Source organism: Pseudopodoces humilis, chromosome 2 (assembly GCF_049639895.1).
Source record: "Pseudopodoces humilis isolate 2021_Gansu_Grassland_sample_001 chromosome 2, ASM4963989v1, whole genome shotgun sequence".
Lineage (NCBI taxonomy): Eukaryota > Metazoa > Chordata > Aves > Passeriformes > Paridae > Pseudopodoces > Pseudopodoces humilis.
In genome coordinates this window covers 49,494,173-49,514,718 of record NC_142201.1, presented here as the reverse complement: position 1 = coordinate 49,514,718, position 20,546 = coordinate 49,494,173, and the positions used below count along the sequence as shown (strand labels likewise).

Genomic DNA, 20,546 nt, shown 5'->3' with positions numbered 1-20,546 from the left:
GTGCTCCCAGCAGATCTAACTAGATGCTCACCAGTACAAGTCCCAAGAAAATATGCTCCAAAACAGTGGAAACAAAGAAAAACATAGAAAAGAAAATGGGAGGGACAGCTAACCACAGAGAAACTGGGGAAGGGTTACCAGGGTGAGGTCACACAAACCTCTGCTTACCCCTTGCTCAGATTCCAGCAGCTCTGTTTTGACTCTGACTGCCGGCATCCCATCAAGCATTAACATTCTGTTCTCAAAGGCGCTGATGTCCTAAGGCAAAAAAGGAAAAGGTTAATCAAAAAATTATGAAAAAAACACTTGTTTCAGTTCACTGATTTAAGTTCTATGATAGAAGAAGTATGTTTCTTTCAGTGGAAATTAAGCTAACAAGGAGGATGTAATAGTAATTTCAAGGAGTAGTTGCCAAGTTATAACTTCTCCTAAAACAGTAAATCATACTTTCAGTTATCCTTAAAGGAGAACTAAGTCCTTGTAAGCAACAAGGGAAAATCATCTCCAATTACTGTTTTGTAACTTGAAATTCATTACACAGGTACACATATATTAATTCCTTACTTTAGAATTGAAAAGGAAAGCACTGGTGTCAAAAAGTTTAAAGGTTTTGGCAGTATGCTTAAGTATAGTTAATTTCAGTCAAAACATTTGTATTTCTGGTAGAGAAAGTATAGGCTTATATGGAGAGAAGTTACAGTGACGGCCTGTATCCATACACATTATAAATTAACACATAATTGCTCAAATTTCTTATCATTGTCTTATAAAGTTATCAGCATTTGTCAATGAAAATCTCCACACACCTCTGAGATGAGAGATGAAGTTAAAAACATGCACTATCCATGTAGTTATGGACACTATATGCCAAGAGCTTCAAGCTGAGTAAAGATTTGCAGAACTGTGCTTCCCTGAATCAACATTTTTGCTGTTACTGGAGCAGTTTATGAGGACACACCAACAGTTGTACCTTGCACCTTCAATTCAAACAGTACCTCAACCTGAATCAATCATCTACTCCAGCCAAGGCTCAAGGCTGGTGTTTGAACACAAATGTCTTCAGCTGCCATTTAGCTTGGACAACATAGAGAATATAAAAACCATTTTATCCTTCAGGCTAGAATGTGACTTTACAAATCCAGACACCTTGGTCAGTGCTACAGAAATGCAGAGACATCACACCCATTTTTCAAATAATGTAACTGGAGCACACATCACTTAAAAGTGACTCATTCACAGTCATTTATTAATTTGCAGCCCTGTCTAGAAGGCTCTAGACTGGAAACTCACCTCTGCTCTGGTACCTCGTAGTCCTCAGTTACTGCATGAGCATGGGAAAAAAAAACATTTTCCCTGTGTTTCACAGGCAGCAGATCCATTGAGCACTGTGTGTTGCCATTATTCATAAGGAATACATTCATAGCCCTGTTTCTTATCATGGCTGCTTCAGTGGAATTTTAGTGAAAATTGTCCATTCAAATGGAGCTTCCAAAACATGTTTTAAGAACTGAAACTACTTTAAACATTTTATTTTTTTTCCAATCAATACACCTCATCCCAGGATCTCCACCTTTCAGGATATAAGTACTGCAGAAACTGCTTATTTTTGTATACTCCTTCATTGTAATTTAAAGAACATGTTGAAAAGCAAGAAAACTGATATGCCCATGCTCCAACACGGTGCCAAAAGCAGAGCAAATTACTTTCTTAAAATCCCTGTCACTCTCACTTTGAGCCCTGTGTATGTTAGCACCCAGAGCTGTGGTTACTTACAACAGGACAGGAAGAAACTTCACAGTGAAGCAGATAAGCACGTGCAGTCTCTATTTTATTTCCTTTAAAAGTAGATATACATCATTCATATCTAAAGGCTTGGAGTTAGAAAACTGCAGATCGAACAAGTAATTTTCCGCAGGACACTTCTGTGTTCAAACATGGAAGAATGAAAACCAGTCAAGCTATTGAGATGTCTCAGTTTATGCTACGCTACTGATGTACCTCTACTGTACTTTTAAAGCTTGACACAACAGGAAGAGGAAGAAAAACAAGTTCTTCCTATGTTTGCTGAGCAAATTATTTAGTGCACCTTGATCTTAATTAATCAGTGTTTGAGACATGGGGTGGAAAAAACGCAGGAAGGGTCTCTGACGCAACAAAGAAGCTGGATAAAATTGTGCCTGGCTTCATGTCTTTCTCCCCAGCAAGGGAGGTGTACTGTTTACTTATTAGCAGCAGATCTCAGGTGTCACTGAGCTACATCAGTTTGGATGTGGTTTGAGGTGGAGCAGGAGCCAGTGTGGCATTCCTGGTTCCCCCAATGCCTATTTTGCAAGTTGAGAGGTCCTTCTGCTTTCTTGATTTATAGGCAGCACAGCTGAATTTTACAGCAAGATCAGGAATAACACCATCATCGAACATCCCTTAGGCTGTTTAGCTCATAGACAAATAAGGATGAGCTGATGCTGCATTGTGTCCCTGAGGAAGTTTTACCCTCCTGAGCAGAGGGAGGAGGCTGGCTTACACAGGAGGCACAGGCAGAAGGAGGGTGGGGGGAAGACAAAGCGCCACGGAGGAAAGGCAGGTTTAATGAACTGTTAGAATCTGATTAGAGGCTAATGTCCCTTTTAGTGCTCTGTACCAATTTACAGCTGATATACTTGAACCATTTTTCCCCACTGGCTGTGATAAACTCATTAGTTTTAAAAATGCAAGCTAAACAGAGCCTTTGAAGTTTAAAACTGATAAATCAAGAAAACCTGACTAGTTCATGTACCATTTAACACATTTACATTTAACTAAATTTTCATAGTGTTCACTTCCCCTTTTGTTCTCCGAAAAGATTTTCGAGTGCTGGTCTGAAGAGCAAATACTCTGGCTGTGAACAGCTTTGACTTTTGGGTAATTTATAATTCACAGGAGCAATAATCACAGGAGTAAATTATTTCCAAACTATTTGATTTCTTCTGCATTTATAACTTGAAGTATGTTGTGTGATACATCCTGAGGGGCCACTGCTGAGTAGATCCAGTCTGTGTGTGATCACAGGGATGACACATTCAGCCCAAAGTCACCTGGAGAGCTGATAGTTCCAAACAGCGCTCTCCTGCCATAACCAGTGCTTGCACTATAGTACGTCCAAAGCCATGCAGCAAAACAGGTATAATTGTTGAGGTTTGCATACAGTGGGCTGTCACCTAAGGCAAAAGGGCTTGAGTTACTCCCACTGGGGCTTGAGATGAGAATTGAGTTCTTCCAGGAGCCTCCAAGGGTCAAGGCACAAGCAGATGGAGCAACCACACCAGAGCGAGGCATGGCTGCTCCAGTGCCCACATTACCTGATTACACTCTTAAAACCCACCGGCAGAGATAGGTGATGTGATGCATTGAGTCAATGCATTATTCAGGCCACTCAATTTCTTCATTAACTGTGGTAGCTAACGTCCAGTCTCCAAAATTGCTCAGGTGAAGGGTACCTTAATTTGTGTGATAGTTCTTCCTCTTCTAGTCTCCCACCTCAACCCTGCTGGTGGACTCCTTTCCCACCTTGGTAAAACGCACAGCAGATGTAGGTCCTAAACTTGGCATACAATCAAGCCAAACACTGCATGACCTCACCAAAACATCTGTTCTCTTGGATGAGTAACTCATCCTGAAAGAGATAATGCTCTCTTTCGCAGTGCCATCCACTGGAACTTGCCACTAATCACTTTTGGACATTTATTCCCTTGAAATATTAATTAAAAACACAAATCATACCCAGGTCCGTATGGACAACTGCTATTAGAGCAGTTGTTACACAAGACAGATAAGCTTTCAAGCTTACAAGCTCTTCTGAGAAGCTGTAGTAGTCAGTTAATAACCAGAACTCTCCCCACTCCTGAAAGGCCTACATTTTCAGCACAGCACCTCTACAACCATCACTGACTGGTATTTCCTTCATGAGGATGGCTTTCCATTGCAACTTTTAATCAAATTACCTTTTGCTACTTTAGAGGAAGAAAAAAAAACCCCAAATCTCATTGTCTCATCCCGATACAAACTCCCTCTACACCCTGTAGTGTTTATTTAGTTATGAATTACACTATTATGACATCTGCCATCCACAAGAAGTGCTAAGGTTTTGTAGCCAAGTTTTTTATTTGGCAAGCCATACATTTTGAGAATCACACTGTAAACTTTTAACAATCAGAGACAATCTAATGCCACAACTGACATCTTTTTCTGAGACACTACCAAAGACACCCCTAAACCCCCCTTTATAATTTCTTCCAAGAAGATTTAAGACAGAAACCAGCTATCCCTACCCCACAGCATAGTTGTCCTCTCCCACTCCCCAAGAATTTCACATCTAGCTGCTCAGTACTAAAGCCCTACGTTGAGGGTTAGGTGTCCTTTTTTTTTTTTTTTTGTTTTGTCGTTCTGGCCTGCCCGGGGAATTTTTACCCATTATGTGCTGGGACATCCTAACTACCGGTACTTAGGGGTGATTGACAACGGACAAAGAGTAGCCGGGCCCAGGGCGGGGGGAAGGGGGCAGAAAAGGAGGGTGGGGACAGTGTTTAGCTGGTTTTCTTCGGCTTCGGGGAAGGACGTTCGTGTGCTGGGTCGCGGAGCTGCTGCGGTGGGGAGAAGGGATTTTTCGCCATCACCCAGACGGAGTTGCTGCTTCTTCTCCCCTCTTTGCTGGTGGCCTCGCACCCCCTGCCCTGCCGGGACGTGTGGCAGCCACCGCCGCGGAGCTGCTGATACACCTCAGCCACCGGCCCAGGATCTCAGCTCGTCCCTGCTGATACACCTCATCCACCAGCCCAGGATCTCAGCTCATCCCTGCTGATACACCTCATCCACCAGCCCAGGATCTCAGCTCATCCCTGCTGATACACCTCATCCACCAGCCCAGGATCTCAGCTCGTCCCTGCTGTTTCCAGCCGACTGTTCCTCGGAGCCCTGCAGGAGCACCGGGACTGACTGCCCGAGGGGTTTGTGAAAAACAAAACGTCTCCTCCATCCCATCTCAGCTGAGAGAGCTGTCCCGGGGTCCCTGGTTCTGTGTTCTTGTTATTGCTGTAGTTATTGTTTGTTTGTTTGCCTGGTTATACTAGTAAAGAACTGTTATTCCTATCCCCAGATCTCTGCCTGAAAGCCCCCTTGATTTCAAATTTATAATAATTCGGAGGGAGGGGGTCTACATTCTTTCATCCCAAGGGAGGCTCCTGCTCTCCCTAGCAGACACCTGTCTTCTAGAACCAAGACACTCTATCCCACAGATAGGCCCTACCCCAGGCAGCCCCAGAAAGAAAGCAGTGAGCTCAGGCTTCAGAGCACCTGGAATTCAGACCTCACATTTCCTGCGTGGATTGACAAACATTTACACTCCTATGAAAGAAAGTCTCCTCCTCTTGCCTCACTTGTGAACATACAAGCAACGCAGAGGCAAGGCAGATGATGCTCGTTACTGCTGCCACTGATGAAAGGCTTAGTCTCACTGAAGAGCTGCATACTGGTAAGACAGAGACACTGATAGTTCTTTTTCCCACGGTGACCTAAAAGGTCCAGCTGTCAATTCAGTCTTCAAAACTCTGGTGAGCTTGACTTTAGCCATCTACCATATGCCCACCCAAGCCACTGCTGCATTACTCCTCTCCCTCAACAGCAGAGGGGAAAAACAGAATATAGAAAAGCTTAGGAGATGAGACAAAGACAGGAACATCACTTACGGGGTGCTGACACAGGCAAAATGGACTTGATTTAGGGAAAATTAATTTATTACCAATAGAGTTGGATGGTGAGAGACAAAGACTAAAACTAAGCACCTCCACATCCAGAGCTTCCTTCTGCCCAAGACCCAGCTTCCTTCCAAACCTGCCTTTACTTTTCTGTACAAACTTAACTCTAACACGACACACTTTGATTTTGAGAAATGAAGTATCAATTGGGGGCAGAGCAGTCTCAAATTCACCAATCAAGCTACAGTAAAAAGTTTCAAGCCTAAGGAGAGTACATTTGAACAGTTAAGAGCTGTAAACAACCTCCAGACAGTCCTTCTGTCTCAAAGCTACGACGCAAGATTTTCCCTGCCTCATCTTCTAGTTCTTTTAAGACAAGTTTTCTGTACCTGTAATAATCTCTTAATTCATCATTATATTCTTGGGGTAATTTATGTTATAACAATGTTCTTGACAGTTGATAAACACAAAGTTTTTTAAGTCTTGGTTTTTTATACAGACATCTGAGAAACATCACTGAACCAACCATGAAACAACCTATGTCAGTTATATGCCCTATAAATAAGATTACCTTGTTTATTTTTCCAACACATATACCCAAATTGATATTAATCTCTTTGCTTGCATTAATTACTACACTGAAGTTACTCATCAGTCAAGATGATGCAAGAGTAAGCATAGCACATCAAGAAAAAAATGTGAAGTGATCCATTTGAGGTAAAGTAGACCCTTTTAATGGTATGACTACATAAGCTTTTCATAATGTGAAATTGTTTTTTTCTCTTAGTTTCAAGGGATAATACAACAATGAAGGATTACCATCTCTTATCAAGTATAACAATCTTCATGGGGAGAGGAAGCCAAGGAAAGCTGTCACCTAACTCAGTTTTCTGAAGACCTTTATACACCATACAAGGAATTTTGTTCTTCACTTAAATGGAGTTCTCTTTAGGATGAAACATACCGGTTGTTCAAGGAAGTACATTCATGTGGCTAGAAGAGAATCCCTTAACTGGGAGTTCTGCCAGGGAATTGGGGTTAGCAGCCCATGTCTTGCCGTAAGATCTTCATCATATGTAGTTATATCTATAGCTGTGTGAAATGTTCATAATGAAAGCAGAGATTCTGGTAGTTCTGCATTTTACTCCAAACGTGAATTTTCAGTCAAATTCAGAAAACTACAGTTTGCCTTTACTGATGCTTCAAGGAAAGCCAAAACAATTTGTGTGAAAGAAGTGAAGCCTTAGATTTCTTACTGTTTTCACATGAAACTGAGTGGGGTTGATTCAAGTTCATTTCAATTCAAAATTAAATTTCTTTGGTGAGAAGGCACACAGACATTTAACTGCATGGCATCCAGTAAACAGGGAGGCATCACAGCTCTAAGCTTTCTAGGAAGGCTTCTGAGTGTGGTCTCCTATTACAACTGTGCGTGCCAGGTAGAGCCCAGACTTCAACAGCAGCTGTGACTTGATGCTGTCAGTGCCTGAGGCACATGCAGGGGTTGGCCTTCAGCTCATGCTCCCCAGCTCAGACCCTCCCTAGAAGTGCCAGACCATATCCAGATGTATGCCACAGTACAAAGATGTGCACATGCAACACAAGCTTCTCAAATTCCTAGTCCATTGCCTAGATCTCTTGAAGAAAATAATACTGATTTTAAAAACAGCAGACTTCCAAAGTTATGAAGTACTCCAATCCCTAAGGATGTAGCTATGTTGTAATTTGCAACATATTTTTACAGATCTGTCTTCAGGAAAAGACTTCAAGTCAAGACATTATTCAGTGAAGATAACACAGATCTCAAATTTTGCTGCTAAAATCTTTTTTATTAGGTTGGGTTTAAGCTAGTTTTAGGGAATATAAATAGAACTGAAGAGATGTGGTCAGCTTCCAGGTGACAGAGGATCATTGAGTGCACTGGCAACTAGAGGTCAATCTGCTATTTCTCAAACTCAGCAGGCAACCCTGTCAGCTTTGATGTCTTAAAATCCCTTTACATCAGTTCTGCTGTCCTGCCAGTTTTAGTGCTTCCACAGAGAATTATGGATTCTTCCTATGTAACGGAATTCAGATACAACAGGTTACAACCAACAGTACTTACACCAGAGCCTCACAGTTAACTTCCATCAACATCAATGGCTCCTTAGTTTTCCTTCTAATACAATATTCACAGAATACTTGGTTTTTGTGAATATCAATGGATTAATTAAGTATTTGTGGATTTTCTTAACCTTACACTAAAAATTCTTGCGTAACAAAAAAGCCCAACCTCTCCATCAAAAAGAGAGCTGGGAAAGAGCCATCATTTAAGAGTGAGACATATTTAAGAAAGGGTACATGTGCAAGAAGCATGTACTACATTTATCTTTACACTAGAATTATTTTAAAATATATCTTTTTAGAAGACTTCATGATAAGCAACAATAAACTAAAGTCTTGATAGTTTCTCCTTTCAGTTTTTGAAGTACAGACAAGTTGTAAAGACTACTGTCAAGACAAAACTCATTACTTTTTCCCAAAAAAACCCAAAAACTCTAGTAATGGATTTAGATTTCCGCTTCTACTTGACCACTATTATAAAGCAAGTGTTTTTAAAAAACTCTTGCTCAATTTCCAAAGCAGTGTTCTACTACCTTATTTCAACTGCCCTTAAGAATGGAGAAGAGCTTAAAGAAGAGTTTGAATAAGACTTAAAATTAAAAACCTCACCACCTGGCAAAAAAAATTGTAACAGGAAACATAGAAAAATTATTCTAGTATTTCATTGACCAAATTTGCACATATTACTTAAAGGTTACCTTCACTGTTGTCTAAATTTTGATTATTTTGTACTTGCTGAGCAAAAAAATATTAAATGGCATTGCCCAGGAGCTTGCCAGCAGATACAGAGTGACTACAAATTTACTCTGAATTCTGACTGTACCTGCTCTGGTCAGAAAATTAGCTGCTGGCAATTTTCTGAAAAAATGCACAGGGAGCTGGCTGGCACTGTTCCTCCACCTGCCACTATGCAAAGTCTTTTTCCATAAAGACAGATACAACATGGACTCTGCACACTGGAGAACAGTAAGAACATTTAGCATGTCACGGTAGCCACAGTTTAGTCCAAAACTTGGGCACGAGATGTTATGTGGCAGGCCAAACATCATTGCTGTTTGCCAAGAAGAGAAGATGCTAAATACAAGATCTGCTTGGCGCTATCATTCCATGCAGTGCAAAGGGACCATCACCTCAAAGCAACAGCACCTTCAGCTCTACGACTGCAAAGCTCCACAGTGAAACCACTTTGTAAGCACTTTCACAGGCCTGGGCATCATCACTTTCTCCAGATATTACCCTGGCTCTTGCCACTTGTGTTTCTAAGAAAACAAACACACTACCAATAATACTGTGTGTCCCACTGCTGCATGGGATCATACCCATTCAGCTCAGCAACAAAACTGATAATCCACCAGGTGCCATGTTCACTCCCCCAGAATAAAACACAGCAATAAATTGTCAGTCAGGGCCAAAATCTGGCTTCTTATAAACCACAGACATTACAACCTGTATGCTCTGAATGACAGCAATATAAGGTTATGCTGACATTAAATATGCCTAGTACCTTCTAGCAGCTGAGCCTCAGGAATGTTAGGTAACTAACAGTTCTTCTATACAGCAGGTACATAAGGGTAATTCCTTGTTTCTCACTGATCTGGGAACTCCAGCATAGAGGCAGAACTAAAAGGGAAAGAAGGTAAACTTTACTAACAACTAAAATTTAGGAATTTCAGCTAAGACTTATTTTTTTATTTCAGATTTACTTTACATGCAATTTTTAAAACCTTTCGGGGTTTTTTACTTTTAGACAGAGCAGTGTATGACAACCATAAGAGAACAACTTGTTCCCAGAAGTCAGTGGCTCATTTCCAGCTCAGCCTGTCATGCTGCCTATGACAGGAACCACAGTCTTGAGGAGGAGGAGGACACCTTGTGTGCAGTTGCACCTTCCAGCACCAGGTATTGTAGGACACACATGCAAAGCGCACAGACGGTTCACACAGACCCTCAGAAACCATCTGTCACAGCTCATGTACAAAGTCACAGGTACCACAGGCAGTAAATGGTGAAACCAAGTGTTCCTTCAATGGCCCTGGTCCAGCTGCCAGTTAGAGCTGTGACCACAGGCTCAGCCTCAGAAGCAGTCAATTAGCAAAAGCATATATAAAGCTCATTTGACTCATGGACAAGGCCAAAATAACACAGGAATAATTAAATAAAACTGACTGATTGCACACTCAGATGAAAAAGTCAAACTACATGCTAGAAACTAAGCATTACTCCATGACCTTTCCCATGCATGTGGAGGAACAGCAATTGCTGTACATGCTTCTCATCATAGAGCAAACGCAATGCTTATTCTGACATGTTTAAAGAAAGGGTGTGTGCTGCGATGAAACTTCCAAACTGCAAATGTTTAACACCCTGTCCCAACCCAATCTCTGTTTTATTTAACAACAGTTTGAGGTTTCCTGCTCCCTGCAGGCTTCAGTGGAAACTCCTGAGAAAATATTAATATTAAAGCTGGTGAATAGTACAAAGCACAAAAAAAGGGAAAAAACACAGTTCAAAAAAAGGGAAAGCTCTTGACTTCTGTTCACTTAGTGAATGAAATACAAAGCACATCAATTCATGAGTAAGAATTTTTAAGTATCCACCAAATATTTTTTTAAAATTGTATAAAATAACATTTTGTTCTCAGACTGGTTGCATCAACTGCTAGATCAAACCAGTACGTAACTACTCTTGAGGTATTTTCTTACTCACGACAGAATGATCAAAATGCTTATGTACAAAACTGCCAAATTAGATGCCACAAGCAATAAATTATAGTAGAATTAGGGCCCATTTTAAAGGCAAATCTAATTAAGTGTTAAGAATTTCTAATTAACAAGTTTTAAATGTCACCAACATGCATTTCCCACAGGTTCTCAAAGAAATTGTGACTCCTCACACACATTTAAAAAACAAGTGCTCTGCACAAAATTACTGCCCATTATTAAAATAATGGCAAACTTCAAGATTAAAGAATAGTTTCAGTAACTGCAGACAGAGCCATAAAAATCATAGGAAAACATCAGAAAGAGATCTACAAGTAGAACATATAGTAGTACATTAACAGACGCTTTGAACTTTCATTAAAACTTATTTAAAAGGCAGAGATACTGAATTTGCTATATAAAGCAAATCAAACTTGGCAGTTATATTAAATTAGAGGTTATAAACAAAATACATGAGTTTGTGTCTAGGCAAAAGACAAGCTAATACATAATTCATTTATACCACATCATTTTACAGCATGAAATATCATGGAAAAACTGGGGAACAATGAATGCTATAGCCAAGCTCTTTTTATTTAGGATCACAGGATAATTTAGTGGGAAAGCATCTCAGGAGGTCTCCAGTCCAACCTCCTACCCAAAACAGGTTCTAACTGGAAACCATGGGATTTGCACTAGAAGCCATAACTTACACCCAGAGAGAAGCTGGTCTCGTGACACGTCTACTTGTCTGATGACCTGGATATTGGCTGAAAAACAATTGGACTTTTCGACAGATTTGCTTACCAAGAGATCTCATCAAGCACAAAAATATAGATACAACCTCTGGCTATGCAACTATCTGTGTCCTAGATATTTTGCAAAGTTGGAAGAGATGCTGGGTCAATACCATCACTCACACAACAGCCTCGCTACATCCTTTCCCTAAGCATCCATTATTGACTATTGAAAGCAGAAGCAGGTAAGGTAGATGGGCATTTGTTCTAACAGAAAACACATTTCTGTTTTTATGTCTTTTCTTCATGTATAATACATGCCAAAAACATCCAAGTTAAATCAGCTCTAAATCTTGGCATTCCAGTCTCAAGAGCTGCACTCCAGAATGAATTGACATTCTTCTGCCAAGTATCTGGTACAAATCCCTGCCAAAAGTTACCTTAAGCTAGGTAGCCCACCGTCTGTTCTTCTGCAGGATTTCACTACCTGACATTTACTGTGGAGGTAAATGAGATGGTCAGCACACAGCATATATAGCTCAGTATGGACTTAAAATAGTAGCTTCGGAACGCTCTCCTTTTGTTCCTCTCAGTGACTACTCAATGGCTGAAAACGCAGTGATGTAGCCTGTCCACAGGTACTACTGCTCCCGGTTGGTTTCATGACTGGTAAAAATCACAGCCAAACAACAGCAGCTGGCAAAGTACCAGCACATTGCAACCTATTGCTGTGCTCTCTGAAACATTGAGAAGTATTACACCAAACTATACAATAAAACTATTCATTCCTACCTGCTTCTGAACCATACCTTGCATCAGAGGTGCCCTTCGCAAAAGCATCTGACAGAATCATGTGTGACTGCTAAATGTGCACCGCTGGGTCTTTAAATCCTCATTAGCGTTCTTGAAGTCAGAGCACCTGATTATACATTGCGCAGCAGGAAGATCTAACAAAGTATTGTTATTTGTATCATCCTTTCATCCTGTATCAAACTAGCATCACGCTCCCTTTAAAAATGTATAGTGACCTTACCCATGTCAAGGCTTTCAAGAAATAATGCACTGAGATAATTGGTTGCTTGGCATCATACATAGCCTTTAGAGCATGTGTCAAGCCCCAAGTCATACTAATATATTTAACATTTCTCATTAGGACATAAAAAGAAATTATGCCTGTATAAATCACATATTTATTCCCAACACGTGGCTTAGTTACACTGTGTAAAATGATGAAAATGATTTCCTGTCCATATTAGATATGTCTCACATAGACTAAAATGCTTTTATTAGATTTACTTTGCACCACAAGAACTGGATGGGTTAAGCTGCTCATATTTTTAAACAACGATCTCTGTACAGACAAAGTGTTATGTGTACTGCATCCTTCTGAAGATACCCAGACCTCTACCATCAATAACATGACAAACTATCTTCATCATTATTCTGGATGCTGAAATTCAATAAACATTACTAAAATATTCTCAGCACTAAAATCACAGCCACAGTCATTTCAAGAGCAGTGTTTATCAGACAATGAATGATGCTGGACACAAATCTGGTGAGTGATTCCCTCGATCAGTGTAGCTGATTCACAGAAGTGCTTTCTGTGCTGAAAGCTCATGCCAAGTCACCACCTCACATGCAAAGTAAAAAAAATTTAAGAAACTTTTCATTAAAACATACTTTTCTTAAAAATCACTCCTCATGGGACTTCAGCTAAAAGAATCTCGGTTTCATGATAAAAGCACCAAAGTTACATCACTGTTAGTGCTGTTTCCTACAATGTCCATCCCTTGGCTCAGCACCATCAAGACAGAGCTTCCATCCAATGACTGGGAGCATGTGCACACCTTTAGTATATGGAAGTATGCTCTATACTGTCTGAAGACATTAATGAACTCATACTTTCAAGAATTTTAGAAAAAAGGTTGGTGATTTTATCACCTGTTTGGTGCCAGAGAGAATAAATTATCCACTCTTAAGTGAAAAATGTGAAATTCTACCATTATTTATTTTTAAGCTTAAAATGGTCTCTAAAACATTCAGGGGTTTTCCTGTTTCCTGCTTGTATTTTCTCATTTCTTTGGAAGTTTTGTTCTTGCTGTTGTTTTGGTTTTGGAGTTTGTTTTGGTTAGGTTTTTTTAAGTAATGACAACTCTGTTAGTCACATGCTTGAAAAACAACAGAACTCCAAATTTATTTGCAACATGAAAGAATACTTGCAAAATCAATGGATTGCTCTCTTACTCCAAAGCACAAAATTAAGTATTAGCTATAATATACCACAACTGTGAAGGAAAAAAAAAAGTAGCCATGTCACCATTCAACTGTGAAGAACTACTAGATTAATTCAAGACATCATTGTTAATATTGTTATGACTATACCTAATTATCAAGTCCTGTAGAACCCTATTTGGGCAAAGCAAACCTGTTAAAATGGGTTCCCAAAAATTCCTTCCCATTCTGCCATACCACTGCTTTTGGGTCAGATGTAAAGATTTATACTTGGATTGGATAATTTTTGTTGAAATTTTGCAGGTGGATACCAGTAAGTGCTTCACATGCTCATCACTCGAAATGCCTACGAAGAGGTTAGTAATAACACGCACCCATGCAGGGCAGAACCATGGCTGACTCTCTGGAATGTTCCCCCAGGGTTCAAAGCAGTCTGAGCCAATACAAGATGGAAATACCCACCTTCACTCCTCACTAGCAAGGAGTACGGGTTCATCAAAGTGTGATAAGCGTTTCTGAGTTATCTCAGAAAGAGCTGAAGGCAGCAGACACTTCACAGTACAACACCACAACAAGCAGCAAATGCTTACTCTTAAAGCTTTGTACAACTTGCAAACTTTAGCAACTGAAACCTTCATGATATTTTACTAAATGAACAACAGTTTAACAAAACCATCACAGTCATGCTAGAGCACATCAAGACCAGCCCTGCTGAGAAGGGCTTGGGGGTGCTGAGGCTGAGAGGCTGGACATGAGCCAGCCATGGGCACTCCCAGCCCAGAGAGCCAAAGGTGTCCTGGGCTGCATCCAGAGCAGCGTGGGCAGCAGGGCCAGGTCGGGGATTCTGCCCCTCTGCTCTGCTGAGACCCCACCTGCAGGGCTGCACCAGCTCTGGGGTGCCAGCACAACAAGGACATGGACCTGTTGGAGTGAGTCCACAGGAGAGCCACCAAGATATTCAGAGGGATGAAACAGCTCTCATATGAAGAAAGGGTGGGAGAATTGGGATTGTTCAGCCTGGACAAGAGAAGGATTCAGGGACAACTTACAGCAGCCTTCCAGTACCTGTATGGACCTACAAGAAAGATGGAGAAAGATTTTTTACAAGTGCACATAGTAATAGGATAAGGGGGAATGGTTTCAAACTGAAAGAGGGTAGGCTTGGTTTAGATACTAGGAAAAAATTCTTTACTGTGAGGGTGGTGAGGCAATGAAAAAGCTTTCCCAGAGAAGCTGTGGATGCCCCACCCCTGAAGTGTTCAATGCTTCTTTGAATAGTGCTCTGAGTAACCTGGTCTAGTGAAAGGTGTCTATGCCCACAGCAGGGGGATTGCATGTTTAAGGTCCTGTCCAGCCCAAACTATTTAATATTTCTGGCTCTGTGCAGGCAAACACTGGTAGGTCACTTAGGTCTGGTTAGAAATAAGAGACTTCTCTGATACAAATGTACACACATCCCAAAGAAGGGCAAGCTGTGTAGAAGTAGGGCACAAGTAAGCTGTCTTAACCCAAGGAGGGGTGTCCTTTGGACACCAGGACTCCTCAGAATCCTCTCCTGTGTCCACAGGGTCTGGTGCTGCATAGCTACATAGTGCAAATAGAAAGTCTGGAGGCTGAAGTGAACTTTTCCCCTTGTTTGCCTTGCTCATATCATATTTAGGATTTTACTGCTGTTTGGGGAACAGTTACAAACACTTTAAATCACATTTTCCTGGTGTGATCTTTTATTTATTTACTCTAAAGATCCCCATGTGGGAGATTTCAGAGCCAACGGGGTGGAAGAATTTCAGTGTTTTAAAACACTTTCTGATGAAAACAACTCTGTTCTTATAAAAGATTCCTTGGTCTCTGATCCCACCAGGCTGGCACTGTGGAGAGGCACCAACAAATACAAGCAGATGGGTTATCACTTTGGTGCCATTCCTTGCACACTGCAGTAACTGTTACTGATATAGACTTTCGACTTGACAGAAGTAACACATTCACTAGAAACACAGGGAAAAAAAACCTGACTGGCAAAAAGAAAAATCTAACTTTGTACATCAGCTGATAAACAATAAATGCTATCCAATCCAGTATCCAGAGGAAATCTAGCATAACTAATCCCAGCCTGCATCCACTAAATACTGGAGCACAGCATACCTAGCAGATTGACTAGGTATTGTACATCACTGCTGAAATTCCTGGAAATATGTTTTCTCATTAACAAAAACAGTAACTCACATAATACTACATTCAAGAAATTACGATTTTTTTTTTTCCTGATAATCTGGTTTCACATTAGGTAAATAAATGCCTTTTTTCTGTGCAACAATTTATAATAAGTAACTTGCCCAGGCTCTTCTAGAAGACCTAGCAACTGACGTAAGATTAATACAAAAGAGTTTTTAGGCTGCATACAGTTCTCAAAAACCAGAACCTAAGGACATCATTAACTCTTCTGGAAACTTGCTATGCCCAAAAGTAAATCTTTTCCTTCAAGCAAAAGTGCTAAGTAGCCTTGATCATTAGGAAGTTTTGCTACAGATCAAAGAGCAATGGCACATTTATATTCAGAATAACATAGGAGTCTGACTCTTGCCTGAAGCCAAGTACACAGCTGAAAAGCATACAACAGGAGATGGGTGTTGTTATTACCACCTACAGTTAACTATTTTACTTTTCCAGTGTTTCTCTGTCCATTTTCTATGCTGAAAAGATATCATCAGCTGAAGCAGAAAAACAGAAACTTCCATGCCAACCAAAGTGGGTTAATTGGTTTGATAAAAAATTAAATCCTGCAACCTTTTAATATTATAGCTTCTTTCCAAAATGCACCCACTTTGAAATGATAAAGGTTCTAAAACTTTTGAAATTGTCATTACCACTATAGAATTAAACAGCAGGTACACTTGGTTTATATATGCTTTCCATATATTAAATATACAGCAGTTAGAATAAATACCCAGCCTGTTATGAGCACCTTATATCAACTCATTTTACAACATAAAAGACGTACTTTCAGAGATGTATGTTGCTTGTCTTCCCTGAAGAGCTTTGGAGGTCCTCAGTAAGAAAGCATGACGGCTGAATGGGTTCAGGTCATTCTAAAGAAAGGTTTGGTTCCTTGTACATGAACAGCCAGGATATTACGAACTTTCTGGCTCTCCTTCTCTATATAAAAATAATAAAAAAAAAAAGAATACCCTTGCTTTCTGCAGAGATTATTAAGGCAATTCACTTGCTTTACATCCTGTGATAAAATAAACTCCACTGTCATGCTGCCTGCAGCTCCTGTATCTCATCCATTATGTAAATCTCCAAAGAGTAGTTCAGCAAACATCATTTCAGTTCCACTGCACTTAAGACAACCTACACATCTAAGTTAATTTTCATCTTCCTAAGACCAACAGACACTCCTTACTTTTTAATTTGCAAGAGAGATTCTCACTGTCATCTTACTTCAGAAACACCTAAGCTCATATTATTCTAAATGAAACTCAGACTGAACTCCAAATGTTTGCTTTTTGAAGGTTGTACCATCCTCATTAAAAAAGAAAAAAAAAAAAAAGGAAAAATAAAGACAAGGAAAAAAAATGTTTTGTATTTCTTTATTTCTAAGACACTTTTTATCATGCGTTTATGCTTTACTGGTTGGGGAATTTTTTGTTTGTATTTTTTCACTAATACAAATACTGAAATACTTCTATATTACTTAAAAATTAGGGTGGGAACTCAACACATTTACCTATAATGTTTGAAAGCCTAGGTTTTTGTTTTCACTTGAGCTATGCCCACATGTCCATCACAGCTGACTGCAATCACAGCTGCAGCTGACTGCTATCAAACTGAACACCAAAAAACTCCAGTAAATAGCAAAGTTCAAAAGAAGGTGTCAGCCTCAAAGCAGAAAACTTGCCCTTTCCTGACTCATCACTAGACCTCTGCACAAGAAAGACTTAATGAATCACCACATGGGAAGCACAAGAGTGAGTTGAGATTTAGATTAATACTGGGAACTTGTTTTCTCTTTTAGACACATGTCCTTGGGTACAGGAAAAATCATATCCAGTGGAATCATTATTCAGGTCTGTTAGCAGTGGGTATCAGTTTTAAACTAATTGTCTTCTCCTTATGTGCTAGCTACTGAATTCTAACACATTCTTCTACAGCATCATATGAGAAGTGACAAATTGCTGTTGTTTGACATCATGCTCTCCACAGGATGTCAAAAATCCAAACCCATTTATTTCTACCAATAAATTCTTATTGTCAGATATGTAGGAAAAGGAAATCAGGAACACACAATCTTTCAGTATCTGGTTCAATGTATCTTAATCAACACCACTATTCAGACGGACAAGATTCTTCCCCTCCTCATCACAAAGGAAAGATTAACTCCAAAACGCAATTAGTTGTGACACTTCATGATAATGAGAATTAGTAACTCCACACAAGAGACGTATCTTTTTTTTTCCATGCTTATAACTAATGACCAGAGAGAGGTCATTATTAAATAAACTGAAGTAGCAAGTCCTGTGTATCTGTTTTAAAACTGTTTTATTTGATGGCTCATGCTTAACAGAAATGAAGATTATTCTGTTTCTTGGAAATTGAAAACCTGAGAGTATGAATTTAAACATTTTTCTCCCCATCAGGTACTTTGGAAACTTGTGTCATACTTCTGCAAATACACACATCAAAATGGTCTTGTCAAACAGCTTTAAAATTAAATGCCTTGTGCTTCCCCCTCTGGAGCAGTATAAATTTAGTCATTACTAGAATTAGTGTAATTGTTCAGTAAGTGCACTAGGATTAAAAGGTGAAATGAGCGTGGTGACTGCTCTTTCATTCCCAAGAGAACACATGGCAGCAGAGATGTCAGGCTGCAAGAGCAGGGATGCTCAGGGCTGTTTTGGAAACCCAAGGGCTGGAGAATGAGTCCAGCAGAGTGGAGCCTCATGTACTCAGTGTCTGTACCATCATATCTTACAGGCAGAAGAGATGTCCTTCCAGGGAGGACAGAGAAATCCCATGGGAAGAACTGCCCTCTGGAGATGCTTACTGCTCTCTGCTGACTAGTAGAAGACAGGAGCCTTCAGCAAAATGACTGAAATTGAAAAGAACGAATCCAGGCATTCGTGATCTAGTTCTCTGTGTATTATGTCCCATCAGTTAAAACTAGTCCCCAGAAGAGATGTCAAGATGGAAAAAGGAACTGAAGAAAGTGGTTTGAAACAGACAGTGGTTTGGAAACACCAAACCAGGTTTCTTCCAAGTCACCTACCTTGTGCAGCCCTGGGCCATGCCATGAGGTGAAACATAGCCTGCTATGGACCAACACATGCATGGAAGATTTTCTGGACCTATATTAAACCAGTAACACTCTTGGGTTCACTTCCCAGCATAGCCAGAACCTAGGAAATGCTCACCTGAAATTTTTTCATCTAGATCTTTAGGCTTTACTTTATATATAATAGCCTACAAGACAAATTTTGGAGACAAGAGGCCACAGTATCAGTTTCTGCTCCACCTGAGATGCAGAAACTCTGTTTTTAACACATCTCTCCCTCCCAGTAGGGGAACACCAACACACACCAACACACACCACATATTTTCAACACCAGAAATGGGAACCAAGGGTGTCTTTGCTCACATTATAAAGCTGTTTGTTATTTTATACTCATAGGCTAATTTTTGCTAACTCTGTTTTCAGCTCTTGCTGATCTTTTCAAGATTAAGTTTTTCGGATTTTTTTTTTTTTCACTCCCAATATGAACTAAAAACCAAAGAAAGAAAGCCGTCAACCCGACAAAAAATCCTTGAACTTTAAAAAACAAAGCAACATCTACAGGAGAATTGTGATCACAGGATGCATTTAAAAGCTATGACCTTAAATAATCAGATGAAGTTACCACACCCCAAGCCTTATGATCAACAGCAATAAGTAATACAAATTATAGATGTTGACGCATTTAATAAATAAGATGATAAAGGGTTAGTTATTAACTTTCAGAAGTAGCTTAAAAGGCACTCTACAGAACTGAGTTATGTTAGTAGGTGCTGAAGCAAGCTCTTAAACAGCTTTCACCTACATCCACAATTTACTACCCACAGACCATCCTCATCACCTGTCTCTATGGAGAAGTGATCCAGGCAACACCAGCAAGATCTACCTTTGCTTTACAATGACATTCAGTAATTTTAATGACTTGAACTGTGAAAAGAACATTTTAAGCATTCCACATTTTTATCACATTTTGTTAATTCTAGACAAACTACTCTCCTGTGAATTGCACTACAATGTGGGCTGCCTTACTCCCCCCACGTATCACCTCACATGAAAATTGCTGCCATCCTCTTTTATACAATTCTCCATTCTTCCTATTTCAAAAAATTGTTTAATAAAAAAGATTTTAATTCAAAAACCAATGCACCTGAAATATTCCACAGCAGCTCCAAGCAGAGCAGAAGTCTGTGCAGACACTGGATGCAAACCCTGAACACCACTGCTGAGCCAAAGACCTTTTTCCCAATTATGAACAAAGCCTTTTGGGCAACTTTGCTCTATTTGAGAATACAACCTTATTTATAACATTTGAAGATCCCTTTATATTATATTATATTATAATTATATTATATTATAGTATTATATTATTATCCCTTTGCTTTTAGAGCAAAGCTTGAGATTTTGCCGAAGACCGGACTTTGACAAGGCAAGTCTAACTCACTCTGTGCCTACTTTCTATGCCTTTCTGAAAGTGTGAGTGCAAAAGATCACTGCTATCTTCAACTAGTAAAATAACACTTCTGAAATATACTGTATTTTTTATACATAAAACTTAGGATACCTCATGGACGTTTTACCCCCGATCCACACTGGCAGAAACTAAATACAAAAACAAAACCCTCAAAATCATAACCCAGTTTTATTTAAACAAGGTCAGCTCACAAGCCAACTGCTAAATATGATTTGTCCATAATCTACATGTATGTGTGTCACCAAAATAGTTGGGAAATGAATGGAATGTAGCCAAGACCCAGGATCCATAAACAAGAAACCATTT

At 39.8% G+C, this 20,546-nt stretch overlaps 1 protein-coding gene across 12 annotated transcripts in view; it reads right to left on the bottom strand.

Moving 5' to 3' along the window:
* Positions 1-20,546, bottom strand: part of KLF12 (KLF transcription factor 12) — a 235,901-nt gene that overhangs the window by 145,985 nt on the left and 69,370 nt on the right. For all 12 annotated transcript variants that reach the window (XM_088050984.1, XM_088050993.1, XM_014251758.2 and 9 more), the window contains one exon: positions 169-258. In XM_088050984.1, the coding sequence (XP_087907110.1) occupies positions 169-258 (90 nt within the window). The remainder of the gene's footprint in view (positions 1-168; positions 259-20,546) is intronic.